Source organism: Podarcis pityusensis (assembly GCF_964106645.2).
Source record: "Podarcis pityusensis genome assembly, chromosome: 13".
Taxonomy (NCBI): Eukaryota; Metazoa; Chordata; class Lepidosauria; order Squamata; family Lacertidae; genus Podarcis; species Podarcis pityusensis.
The window spans coordinates 29458545-29472628 of NC_138038.1; the positions used below are offsets into that span (position 1 = coordinate 29458545).

Here is a 14084-nt window from a genome sequence, read left to right on the forward strand (position 1 = left end):
TACACTTGTTGAGAAGGTTCTAGAGTACAAAGCAAATATTTAGGCACACAAGTTGTAGCATGGCTGGGGAAACCCAGCCAGATAGGTGGGGTATAAATAATAAATTATTATTATTATTATTATTATTATTATTATTATTATTATTATTATCATCATCATCATCATCATCATCATCATCATCATATTGACCAGGAACTACCTGTATCATCTCTCAGGCACTGTGTGCTTGTGTCAGTTGTTTCTCACTTCATAACAATTTGTATTAAAGTTGTTTTTGTTATGCATCCTCTCTATGGCCTTACCTTCATGATAGTTTTCACCAGAAATATTAGTCTGGCTTTTCTTTTTGGCAAGAAATGGTAGGTGAATGGGATACATTTCTGAAAATGACAAAGACACCTTTGTCATTAGATTAAGTGGTTTTGCATATTCTTTTCCTTTGCTCCAAAATATGAAGAAGCATTTGGGTTGCTGGGGGCTGTACTCTACTGCACTACTTGATCTGAATGACTATGGGAATGATGGCACATAACGATGATTTTTTTGGACATGTTTTCCAAGAGTCCTTTTTTCCTTGCTAGGAATTTAAGAGCAAAAGAGTCTTTTATTCTTATAACTCATTTGTTCCAGAATTTGATTTCTTTAGTAACTTCCTTTTGGTGTTCTGGTCAGGCCTCATGACAATAATGTAGACTTTGGGGAAGAAGATGCACCCCAGCAAGCCTGCACTGGAGGCTAAAATGGAGAAGACCTCTACAGCCACCATAAACTTCCCTTTAGTGCTGAAATATGTGGGAATAAATGAGATCCAAATGCTGCAAAAAATCAGCATGCTGAAGGTGATGAACTTGGCTTCGTTGAAAATGTCTGGCAGCTCCCTGGCTAGAAAAGCTACAGAGAAGCTTACAATAGCAAGAAAGGCCATGTAACCAAGGACTGTGTAGAACATATGGGCAGCTCCTTCATTACACTGGATTACTATGTGATTAGCCTCAGATTCAAAGTCAAAATCAGGGAATGGAGGAGAGGATTTAAGCCAGGCAATACAGATGATAACTTGAGCAAGGGTACAGAAAAGAGTGATGGAGTTTGTCAATTTTGTTCCATTCCATTTCCTAATCTTATTTCCAGGCTTAGTGGCCATGAAAGCCAGAACCACAGTGACAGTCTTTGCCAGGACACAAGAAATAGAGGCAGAAAATATAATCCCAAAAGTAGTTTGTCGGAGAAGGCAGGTCACTTTTCCAGGCTGACCAATAAATAGGAAGGAACAAAGAAAGCAGAGCATCAGGGTAACGAGAAGGGTGTAGGTAAGATTCCGATTGTTGGCTTTTACAATGGGAGTATCCTGGTTCTTAATAAAAACCCCTAGCACCAAAATTGTGATAAGAAAAAGGGAACCAGCTGTCCCAGCCAAACCAATCCCCAAAGGCTCATGAAATGACAAAAATGTGACTGACTTTGGAATGCAGTTTGTTTTATCTGGATTTGGGTACTGATCTTCTGGGCATTTCTCACAACGATCTGCATCTGAATGAAAGGAAGAAACATTAAAATTGAGGGGGGAATGTTTTCCAGCCAGGACATCCAACTGAAGTGATGCAAAGACAATCCATTTTAGTCTCAGCAACGGCCATTGCATGCAGTGTGAGCTCCTGATAGTTTGATAATATTCTCTAAAGGTGCATGTGTCTCCCTCCTGTAGTTACAAACTGTTTGCCCAGTTTTGGGATTCACACTGAAAACTGAGCTCCATCTCCCTTAGGTTGGAAAGTAAACTCATCTGTTCAGATGAGGGGGATCTGCTTATCTTAGTAGCAGCAGTGGCACTGGTGCCAGCATCCTCTTTAAAAAATGTCATAATGTGTGAGTTTGGCAGCTTGGGGCTTCTTCTGATCTCTCCTGCACCCATAAGTCCCCTCTGGGGTTTAGTGGCCAGAGCTCTTGTTCCAACCACCCCCATGTTTCTGCAGTAGAAGTATGCTGGGGGTCATGAATTGGTCTTTGGTTTGCCCTCCCTGCATTAGAGAACGAACCACAAGCCAACTAAACTATCTAGGACTTAAATTTAAGATAAACCAGTATATTGATTCCACTGAGATTAATACAACAAAATATATGCACTTGTTTGTTTAATCAGGCTGTAGACAAATCATAGGTGTCCTCTCCGCTAGACATTGAAGGTAGTATTAATTTTTTTCCCATGCAGTTTGTACCACACTCAGTTCACTGTCACATCAAGTAAACAGTTTTGCTGTGCTTTTCTATTGCATCAGAAACAGAAACAGTGAGTCAAAATAAATGATTTTATGCCTGACATGAAACTATGTCTCTAACTCACTTTCAAGTATCTTAAAGCCTATACTCACTAACTAGATCACCCTTCCCCAACCTCATGCCCTCCCAGTGTTTTGGATCATCCTGGCTGGGAGTGATGGGTGCTATAGTTTAGAACATTTGGAGGGCAAGAGGTTGGGGAAGGCTGGGTTAGATAAAATTCTGAGACCACTTCTTTCTAATCAAATAGGTTATGATGATGCCTTCTGATAAAATGAATGAATTGTAAAAAACAAACAAAAACACCCTTCTTTACATGTCATAGAGTATTTGCATACAGAGCATTTGCAAAGAATGAAGTCCCTCCTGATTTTTCAGAGCTATATGTGTGGGTCTGAAATTCACAGGACATTGACTATATTCCAGGTTTTTGCAAGACATGATCTCTCCATAGCTCTTACTTGTGTTGTTAGAAAATGTTCCTTCTGGGCATGGAGAACAAGCAAAGCAACAGACAGGATTCCCTTCAATGGCTATCTTATGCTGACCTTCAAGGCAGCTCTTGGTGCAGATAGATTGTGGAACCTAAAACAACATGAAAACGAAGTTCACCACAGCCAATCACAAACAAACAACCACACCTTAGGCCAACCCCAACCTCTCTCACAACCAAAGGAACACAAGCGAATAGTAAAGAAAACCCACACAAGCAACGCTGACACAAAACCTCACACATATGTTAAGTAGAATAGAAACACTGCCACCCGACCCCACCCCCACTCACCATGCCCCCCTCCACCTCTTTCCCCCTTTTTTTCCTCAGGTAACACTAATGTCTCAACAAATGAAACTGATCTGTAGAAAATGTAACTTGAAAAAAGAGACATTGCACATACTTTTGTAAACCAAGAAATCTTTAATAAAAATATGTTTTATTTATATAGGAAAAAAATAGAATAGAGATTCACAAAAATGATGGGGGAAAGCAATGGTTCATGTTAGCATGTGAAAGAGATTACTGAAAGACCATATGCTTTTTGTGAATATAAGCAAACTTTATATATCTGGGAAAACAAAATAAATGGCTCAAATGAAGGCTGCAGATGTATTTTTTTATTCTTTTGTACTTTACTGGGAATCTGTATATTTGTGGACATTTCCATGGGTCAAATGCAATGTGCATTTATTGAAGCTGCACACAGGACTCCCATTCTGATTTTGGGGCTGATCCAGGGCTTCCTATCAGCCCTGATTTATCCTGGAACCAAGCCCTAGGGAGGCCTAACACTTAAATAAGCTTGAAAACCTAATTAAACACGTGGTTGAGAGGGAGAAAAGGAGATGCAGTGTCTCCTTCCCCCATCTTGCTGACTCCATGTTCAGTCAGAGTTTAAAACCACTGCATTCCTGCATTTCAGGGGGTTTGACTAGATGGCCCATGGAATCCCTTCCAACTCTATCATTCTATCTCAAGCCCTGCTGATTCACTTCAGTCAAGACAGAAAGTATGGGGCAGGTGTATATTTTTTCCATATTTAAATACATATTTTGAGCGAATATACTTTAAAGAAATGCAGAAGTATGATGGAGCAGAAATAGACAGATTTTCTGATTATCATCTACAATTGCATTCAGTTTAAAAGATGTAAAGATGTATGAAATTACTACTTAGTGTGGTAGGGGGAGAAATTGCTAGTGAATAGTAGTATATTATATTAATTATCAGTGATTAAAATAAAAAACAAAACAAAAAAACCCACAACAACAACAACCCCATAGCAATTCTTACTTTCTTGAAATTCTTTTGCCAAACAATTCTTGTTGGACTTATAAAGAAAAATGGTTCAATTGATGGATGGTACATGTAGACTCTACCAACTTTCCTGTTAATTAAGGTATCGTTTGGTAGGGTAAACCAATTGAGAATGTCATATCCAGATGTTGATTCCCCCCTCTCATCAAAAAAGACATCATCTGTTGAAGTAATATGATATCTGACTTCCTTCAGAAAAGGATGCAGCTGCATAGCATGATCAATTAAAAGAAGGAAATGCGCAATGGTCAGTATTTTTTGCTCAAATGCAAGCAACATTTTTTAATATACTGCAATAGCATTTTTTGCATTCATATCCCAAATAATAAAAACCTGTACAGACACCCTCTGTATACATGCTTGGAGTAATAAAGTTATGAACTATGCTGCAGAAGCCTGACTCTGGGCACTTTCATTTTTAGACATGGACTCTTCTTGTGCTCAGAGCAGGGCTTTCACGGTGATGGATCCACAGCTGTTGAACCAAGTTACCTGGCAAGCCAAAGTAATTGTTTGGTTAATTTCAAATATGGAAGACAAATATTGGATTACACCCAAACTTGAGTCAATATGAAATCAATGTGATATTTTAATCATGACTAATGTTAAATCCTATTGATTTTGGTGGGAACTAAGTACAACTAATTTAGTCTGGATGCAAGCTATTGTTATTTTTAAAGTCATTTTTGAAGACAATGTGGTTCTTCTGGTGTGTGTTTTTGTAACAGGAAGTAAGGGTAATAGTTTTATTTTTATGTATGATTTGCTTTTATGTGTATACTGCAAGTCCTCCAAGTTGGGAACAATGTAATTAAAAACATCATCACAAAGCATTCATAACACTATTAAGACTCTAAAAACACAAACTTGGAAAAAGTTTTCAAGCATTTTCAACTACTGGGTCTTAAAGGCCCAAGCAAATGGATAAAACTTTAACTGGCTTCTAAATGCCACCAATGACAGGCTATCCATATTTCCTCAAGGATGGAATTCCAGAGACCGAGGGTCACCACTGGAAAGGTCCTGTCTTTTGTAATCACTCAATGAGCCACCCCCAGTTGTGGGACCATGAGCATGATCTCTCCAGTTAATTGAAACACATGGACAGAGTAGTATTGCAGGCCATGATTTGGGATGTTTTATCTCCCATTAGCCCCTATCTGGGGCTAATCATCAAAACTTTTATCATGGACCCCTTTACCAGAGTACCCTTAACATTTTGTTGCAGTTTTGACTAAGGATCCAACCTGTTATGGCTTGGTCTCTCCCACAAATGCGAGACAACTCTGGCTGTTAATTATTTCAGATTTATTGCTAAAACAACAAATTAGAACAGAGCTCCTCTACTCATCATCCTCCCCAGAAGATGGAGTTGCCCGGACTGAGCTCCTCCCCCTTCCCCAGCACGAAAGCCCCCACCTTCTTTTCCAGTATCTTTCACACATCTCAGCCACTTTTGAGATCCTGCGAGATTTGGGAGAGAATGCTTCCTGCATTCCAACATCTAACTCACTATTGGAGCTCTCACACAGCCGCCTGTCACTTTGGCCCTGTCTTTTGTCTCCCCTTTGTTCAGAGCTCAGATTACAGCTGCTCTCCCCCTCCTCTCTGTCTTCTGCAGTTAACTGTTCTATGTCTATGCCTGGTTCTTCTTCTACTGTCAGCATCTGAGCTTCACTGACACAACCCAATGCCTTTTCTGCCAAAAGTTGTGACTGTTGCTATGAGGTAGGCAAAAACTCCAGACAGGCTTAATTTGTCTGCAGGCAAATTCCTCCCTGGCCCTTAATACAGCAACTGATTAATTCCACAGCAAGGCTGTGCTGGAGCACTGCCTACTAGCCTTTGGGCAGGGCCAAAAGATACAGAGTATTGACTGTGCTGGCCACTCAAAGCACAGCAAGAATTTATGCAACGGCGATGGATCTGAGTGGAGACTAGTTCCCTCAGGTTCATCTCCCAAACCACACTCACTATTGGCCAATCTGAAGTTTGGAGAGATGTCCCAGAAGTCCCTGCTACTGGTAAAAGCTGTTATTGCTGCTGGTGGTCATGCAGGTGAGAACCCCTGGTTTTCCCATGGCCACGCAGAGCCACGATTGCCGCCACTGGAAAAACAGTTTGAAGAACAATAGTAATCTGACTAACAAGAACACACTAAAGCAAGTAGTAGAAAGTGCAACTGCAACTGAATTGTTTCATTGGTGGGAACAGGTGGGTTTTTGGAAAACTGAAAATTTGGTTGCCCCTTCTTTAAGCTGGAGACCATCATTGCTGTCATTCATCTTTCAATTTCTCAGGAAATGGAAACCTTGAATAATAATATTCCTTTGTTAACACAGATCCATCCTGAGACATACTTTTCTTTAGTGGAAACAGAAGCTAGCAGCAATTGCTCATAACCTTAAATAAGTAGAAAGTAAATATTCTTACTACCTTCCATGGTTTAATTTTATGCATCTTTGGTCTTGATCTGTTCTCCATCTTTGTTGAGATGTATCTGGATGAATACATTTCATGTAAAGATTTTGCAATGGCATAAACAGCTTTGTATATATTGTAGCTCAAGTCCAATGTTTGCAAATCAAATTTGTACTTAGGCAAATCCTTAATCCTTTCATTTCCAGTACATAGTTGCCAAAACATGCTGCCTGAATCTAGTGATGGAATGAAACAGCTGAATGCAGCCCCCCAAAAATGTGGCAGAAAGACATCATCTGGGTATTTGCTGAGGGTTATGTTCTGAAGAAAATGGCGAAATCCCACAATTTCATGTTTATGGAGAGCAAATGACAAGGTGCCACTGAAGGAAGAAAATCCCATATGCAGATAAGAGACACTAGATAGGAAGTCCCATTGGGATGTGATGATTAAAACCTTCCCTGAAACTGCAGAACTTTCAATAGTTATCTTTACCCAGATGAGGAAATCTGTATCTCCATACACCACAATGATACTGGAGGATGACTTAATTATTTTATTTTTTACATGCATAGTATTATCAAGCATTTTTGGAAGCATTTCTGTAAATTCAATGCACACACCCTTTTGGACAAATTCCTTCTTCAAGTTCAGGACAAAGGTTTCACCTTGATCATTACAAGATGCTATGAGGCCAACCCAGGTCCAACCAAAGTGCAAAACTAATTTGGTTATTCCTAAGGTCTGTAGACCTTCATTTGGGACAGTCCGGTAGAAAAATGGGAAAAGGGTTTTACTTCTCAATACTTCATCAGATGATCCATAGCTGATCTAAAATGAGGGGGAAAGAAGACAAGTAACCTTTTCACTGAGAGTCACAAACAAAGTATCACACATTTCCGTATTAATTTACATCCCAACATCCTTCCTATTGGTGGTGAAAGAGTGCTCACATATAAACTGTCTAATATCGCTAGAGATAAATAATATGCCAAAAGAAGATCTGGATGTCTGAATGTTCTATCATGAAAGTCTCTCCCAATATACACACCTGTGGTATCTTGTATAAACCTAAGATAGTTGACATCTGAATGGATGACATGGACTTTAGCCCTCCAATAACAGCTATTAAGTTGTTCTGTTTCCTGCAGGTGTAGTTGGGAACTGCTCTGCCTCTTCCTGAAAGGATACTTAATGAACATTCATATGTTTTCCTTGCATTGAAATAGTTTTCATGGGTGTGAAATCCCAGAGTCATGTTGGGTAGCAGATTGGGGTTCTTGTTTATCTCCTCTACTGCATAGACCAAGGCAAGAACATGTTGATAATTGCGAGTCAAGGGACTGCAATGAGAATTAATTCCGTAAATGCACAGAAGATGCAGTATTCCATTACCACCACACATGCACACACACTGCAAAATTTAATTTCAAGAGTAATTGCAAGAAACCACTTATAAAAAATGCAGTAATCATAACAAAATGCATAGAACTGAATCATAAGTACACCCCATTGAAATCACATCTGTTGGCAGCTGTTGAGTAAACATTCACAGACAAACCAAGGTTTACTTCTGCGTAATGTGTGGAATGGACAGAAATACCAGCTTGGTTTGGAGTGATCATTGAGTAGTTTGGGGAAAATATATGTAATTGCTGAAGATTTAAAAAAAAATATTCCCAGTTTAGCCCTTATTTAAATATTTTTGTATATGTATTCAAGTATGTGTGAAGAATATGAAGAACCATGTCTGTATACCCACCAAAAACACACACACACAAAACCTTACAGGGATTCATCTTTATTGAAATAAATGAACTTTTTATAAGAAGCATTTCACAACATATTTGAAACAGCTTTAACACATTTAAAGGAAGAAGAGTGACTTACTATGGATCTAATGAGTAAGCAAGAGGAGGCTGAATATCAAATCTCTCTAGCTTTTCCCATGTAAGGAACTGAGATACAAGTGCACCAATAATGAAATCCCCATCTTTATGGTACCCCTCTGGGTAGCGGTGTTCAAGTATACACTTAAAGTGGGTTTCCTTCCCTACCACATTTGGAAACAGCAGTGAAAGGAATACCAGAGAGAGCATCATGAACATTTCAGAACAAGGTCTGCCAGGGCATGTTTCCTTCACATGTATCCCAGGGCTATGATAAGAAAGTAAGGCCTTTAGAAAAAGGAATGACTGAATAAGAGAGAGGAAGAACAAGGATTTTTGATGCATGCCTAGACTGAGGAAGTAAGTAATATAAGAAAACCTCCAGATGAAGATACATTCCAATCTATCTCTCTATCTGCCTTCTGAATTGGACACAAATGGGAAAGGTGTTTGAGAAGAATTTGGTGTTTCCTGTGAAATATTCAAGGAATTTTGAAGAGGGTGGAGGGTTAAAATGAGTGGATATTTTTTCAGAGGTGCCTCATACCTCTGTGCTGCCACCTGCTTCACCAAAAATAAAATTTCAAGACCAACTCAGAGGTCCAGATGGAACATGCAAAGAATTTTGTCAAGAAGTGATTTGAGAAGGCTAGAAAAACATATTCCACACATGAACTAGATAATCTCAATATAAACCCTCTTGCTTATAAAACACCATCTCACTTAGGAGCTACGTATCTGAGGTAGAAATGTCAGGTCAGGCCAAAGGGTGGTCTTATTTATAGCTTCACTTAAGTACTCCTAGCCACTTTCACTGCAACATTTTTTCTTAATACATCCCTTCATTGCTATAATTCTTATGATCCTCAGCTGAATATGGGGCATGAGGGAATTTACCCAGGTGCTTCAGTAATTGCAAGGTAGATAGAAAACTAATTTCATCCAGAAGAACTAGGTGAACTGTGGTAAATTCTTTTGTTTTAAGCTTGATACAGGCCAAACCAAACTAAAACAACTGACAGATTGCCTCTATCCAGATACACCCAACTGCTGTTTACATTCTCCAGTCTTTGCTCCATGTGCCAATATCATCTGAAGTTATGATATCATTATAATTCATTTCCACATTTACTCTGTGGATGTGGAATCTCCCCGAAGAGATACAAAAATCTGCTCTATTTTTGTATCTCTTCAGGAAGGAAGCAAAACATATCTGTTTTCAGACACCTCAGTCTGCAAGATGTACATTTCAGCCCTGTATTTTTTTTAAGTTGCTAATTTTCCCCTGTTCAATGCCACCAATAGTCTAAATTAATACACAAAATGAACACACAATACTCAACAAAACACTAAATCCAAGATAAATATATACCACAACTACAAAAGGTAAACCACACATGCACACCCCACCAAAAAATCAGTCTTAATTCCCACCAAAGGTGAACTTGTTGCAAAAATAAAAATACAAATTGTGATCAAAACAAGATACATGTTCTAAATCAATATTAAATGATTGAGTGACTACTGTACTACTGTTATCATTGTCATCAACAACAACATTGTTACAATATGATTACATAGCAATTACAAATGTACTTCATATATATATATAAAGCTCTGCATCTTGTAGGAATATTGCAAAAGTTAGAGACCTTGAGTTCCCAGGACAGGAGAGGATTTGGGGTCAAGGGGAGAGAGGGAGAGGAAAAGACAACAATGAAAGGTAAAACAGGAGGATAAAAGGTAATGAAGAAAAGATTAGAAAAATCCCACATACCATTCTGATCTAGCAGTAACCAAGTGAAAGCATCAAAGTTTAGTTGTGTGTGAGAGATGCATGATTCCTGGGAAAGAAAAAGTAGCTTCTTATAAACTTGTACCTCTCTCCTGACTGAAAATATAGAGCAAGGCCTACCCAGGTATTTCTGTGGTTCTCTAGCCAGATTCAGCCTGTGGAAGGAGGCTAGAAATTTGCTAAATTTGGGATGGAACTAGTCCAGATTCTGTCATTCCACATTCAGTGTGTTTGCGTGTGTGTGTGCTTTTCTAATGTGCACAAAAAAGGAGCACATTTATCTATAAAAATGAAAGCATATATGTTTAGTGATGCTATAAAATTTGAAGTCACTTTTGAGAAAACAACACCTTTAGCAAATCTTAAGTCTGTCTTTTCTTCTCATTTTGCACTACTAGGAATGAAATCTGTCTTCTCAATGCTTCCTTTACTTCTTTATTTCTTAAACTATATATGATGGGATTGATCATGGGAGTCAGGATGGTATAACAGATAGAGAAGACTTTGTGAAGGGCATTCAGTCTGTCAGTGTTCGGAATCACATAGACAGCCATCAGTGTGCCATAGAAAATTGTAACTACCAAGAGATGGGAGGAACAGGTAGAAAATGCTTTTTGTTTTCCGGTTGCAGAAGGGATTTTCATTATGGCTATAATTATGAAAGTATATGATGTGAAGGTCAATATAGATGGGGGAAAGGTGAATGCAGAGCATAAAACATATATATACCACTTTAACGTGCTAGTGTCACCACAAAATAGTTCTATGATGGGGAAGGTGTCACAAAAGAAATGGTCAATTTTATTGTCACCACAGAAAACTAACTTGGACATGATAATCGTTGTCATAGTAATTGACAGAAAACCACTAAACCAAGAGCTGACTATGAGTTGGAAACACAATTTGCCATTCATCATGGTGACATAATGGAGAGGTTTACATATAGCTAAGTACCGGTCATAGGACATTGCTGATAATAAGTAGCATTCCACACCTCCAAAAAAACCAAAGAAGTAATGTTGCACAAAACATGCATTGACTGAAATCACTTTCCTTCCCGTAAGGAAACTGGATAACATTCTTGGCAAGATGTTTGAGCTGCAGAAGGTCTCCAAGCATGAGAGGTTCCCAAGGAAGAAGTACATTGGGGTGTGAAGGTGTCGGTCAGTGGCAACTAGTAAAATGATGAGGATGTTCCCAGCCATCGTCACAATGTAGATGAAAAGGAACAAAAGGAAAAGAGGAATCAGCAGTGCCTGGTGGTGATCTCCAAATCCCAGAAGAATAAATTCAGTTACATGTGTATGATTTAGCTGTTCTTTATTTTCATATAACTGCACCTGTAAAAAAGAAACAAGTTCATGGCAAAATTAAATGGTTTTTATATCTTGGATCCTAACACTTCAAAAGGAGCACATTTCCTTTGTTCTCCATATGATAATTGTTCAGCTGCATCAACTTTTAACCTGGCTAGCTTTTGCAAGAGTTTATAGTTCCAACAATGATAATTTCATTTCTCAAATGGAATATGGCTTTCCTGTTTCCTAATGGAACTGCAATATCTGCATTAGAAATCCAGCCTGCCAAATTTCCATTCCTCCATCTAACTCACACCTCCAGCAGCCTTGCACCCTTGTAATTCTAAGCATTGTTAAGTACTATATTGCATGCATTTTATATATTTCAAAAGAGAGTAAAAGGCCACATACCTTTAATTGGGTAGTCATAACTGATTCACATTGGTTAATTTTGTCCAACGTTTCAGCAACCAACACATAATTTCATTAGAAGTTCTTCATCTATAGAATTTGTTTTGTCATGTTGGATAGTCTTACCCATACTATCTAACATCTCCTTTGTGATTCTTCTGCTGTTCTTTCATTTAATACATTGCAGTACTTAGTCTGAAGAAAAAAATGTGGGCAACACTAAAAGTCAAAATCAAGAAACGTGTTAATTGAAACCTCCTAAATGTGGCCAGGTTCCTTTCCACCTTCATGTCTCTTTCTCTAAACAGATAAAGGGAGACAACCCTACTTAATCTAGATCTCAAGGTCCAAATATATATTTCTAGGCAGATGCTAACAGAACCATGTCCATTATTATTATATTACTGGAGAAAATACAGAAAGGAGCCTATCACATCTGAAAGAATCTTTTGAATGTGAGTTGCCTTTTATACATTAAGATTAGATTCTCCTTGGTATAGTGATTATTACAAGATGCCCCTCCTTATTACTAGTGCATTCTGCACTCAAGGGGAATTTACAGGACAGGGAGCAATCAGCAATATATACATTTATTTTCTTTAATGATGTCTGCTGAGCATCTTAATTCAGGAGTGGGCAATCTCCAATTCTGGCAAACAGGGAGGGGGCACATGGCAGTGGTAGATAGAGTCAGAAGCAAAAAGAGGGTGGAGAGATGGATTTTATGTTTATACAGTAGCCTAGTGGATACACACACTCTCACACCCATCTCCACCATCCATCTGAACAAGCAAGTATCATTAGAGTGCAAGGACACATTCCAGCAAGGCAGGGAATATCCAAGGATACAGTGGTACCTCGGGTTAAGAACTTAATTCATTCTGGAGGTCTGTTCTTAACCTGAAACTGTTCTTAACCTGAGGTACCACTTTAGCTAATGGGGCCTCCTGCTGCTGCAGCACCGCTGCCATGCAATTTCTGTTCTCATCCTGAAGCAAAGTCCTTAACCCGAGGTACTATTTCTGGGTTAGCGGAGTCTGTAACCTGAAGCATCTGTAACCTGAAGCGTCTGTAACCCGACATACCACTGTATTGCAAAAAATACACAAGGAGTGTGAGGAATGTGGCCTGGCAAAAGAGGAGTTGACTGTGGTGGGTACCAAATGCCAAACAGAGAGGCCTGGAAGGCAACATTTGGCTCCCAGACCTGAATTTCCCCCACCCCTTCCTTAAATTAAATCCCTTTCCTGGCTTAATTTGGATATGCCATTCACTGCCCCTGTGTGAAATATAAAACCGCTTGACCAAGAGGCCAATGAACAAGGTTGGAATTTTGACTGAGCCCAAACATGCTTTGGAATGCCACGGCCTTAATGCTTTCAGGATCCAAACCCCAAGCTGCTGCCACTGAGAATGAAATGTTACCTTGCAGGCATTCTAACACAAAGAGGCAAAGGACTTGGATGATGCACTCAGATTTGGCTGACTGATTGCCTACCTGGCTTAATTCATTAATTCTTCAACAGTCACTATGTTAATTACAAGTCAATATTAAATAATATATAAATTCAGCATGAATGCTTCATCACTACATTACTAGTTGGTAGATTCATGCCGCTGATTGCTTTGGCCCCCTTTTATACAAGCGGACCAGAGTGAAATATCCCTTGGCATAGTCTGCTCCTGTTACCCCAGCCCCCGGCCCCTGCAGATTGACTGAATTTGAATCTGGGTGGGAACCCAGAGGCCACCGTGACGGCTGTTCGGGACGTGGCAATGGGCAGGAAGAAAGAGCCATGGCTGTGGGATGATGGGGGAGCCTTGCACTGGGTCACAAACATCACCCACTGCTGGATTGGTGAATGGCCATTATAGTTAAACTATGTGCTGTATGAAAGTGTATCCTTTTACTTGTCCTGAATCACCCACCCTCCAACTTAATTGGATGACCGCTGTTCCATCATTATGAGAGAGAGAGTGTGAATCTTATTTCTTTCCACTTTCTCCATGGTGGGTAGATCTGCGTTCACGTGAAAGATTGGGATAATGTTTCCCATGTGTCAAGATAAACTGGTTTTGAAATTGAGCAGTGATTTATTTATTTATTTATTGTGATACAGTCTGATAAAATCCAATTTCCTATTGGGTGCATGAAAACATATGGATTCATCTTGTTTGAG

At 39.2% G+C, this 14084-nt stretch overlaps 2 protein-coding genes across 2 annotated transcripts; both read right to left on the reverse strand.

Annotated features, from left to right (window-relative positions):
* Nucleotides 1-610: 610 nt before the first annotated feature.
* On the reverse strand, nucleotides 611-7769 carry LOC308460774 (vomeronasal type-2 receptor 26-like; the record flags this gene model as incomplete). Its single annotated transcript, XM_080977298.1, has 4 exons — nucleotides 611-1530; nucleotides 5604-5811; nucleotides 7007-7342; nucleotides 7563-7769. The coding sequence occupies 4 exons, from the start codon at nucleotides 7767-7769 to the stop codon at nucleotides 611-613; spliced, it is 1671 nt and encodes a 556-aa protein (XP_080833424.1).
* Nucleotides 7770-10557: 2788 nt separating this feature from the next.
* Nucleotides 10558-11922, reverse strand: LOC308460775 (olfactory receptor 5AR1-like; the record flags this gene model as incomplete). Its single annotated transcript, XM_080977299.1, has 2 exons — nucleotides 10558-11535; nucleotides 11905-11922. 2 exons carry the CDS (start codon nucleotides 11920-11922, stop codon nucleotides 10558-10560), a joined length of 996 nt encoding a protein of 331 aa, XP_080833425.1.
* Nucleotides 11923-14084: the final 2162 nt, after the last annotated feature.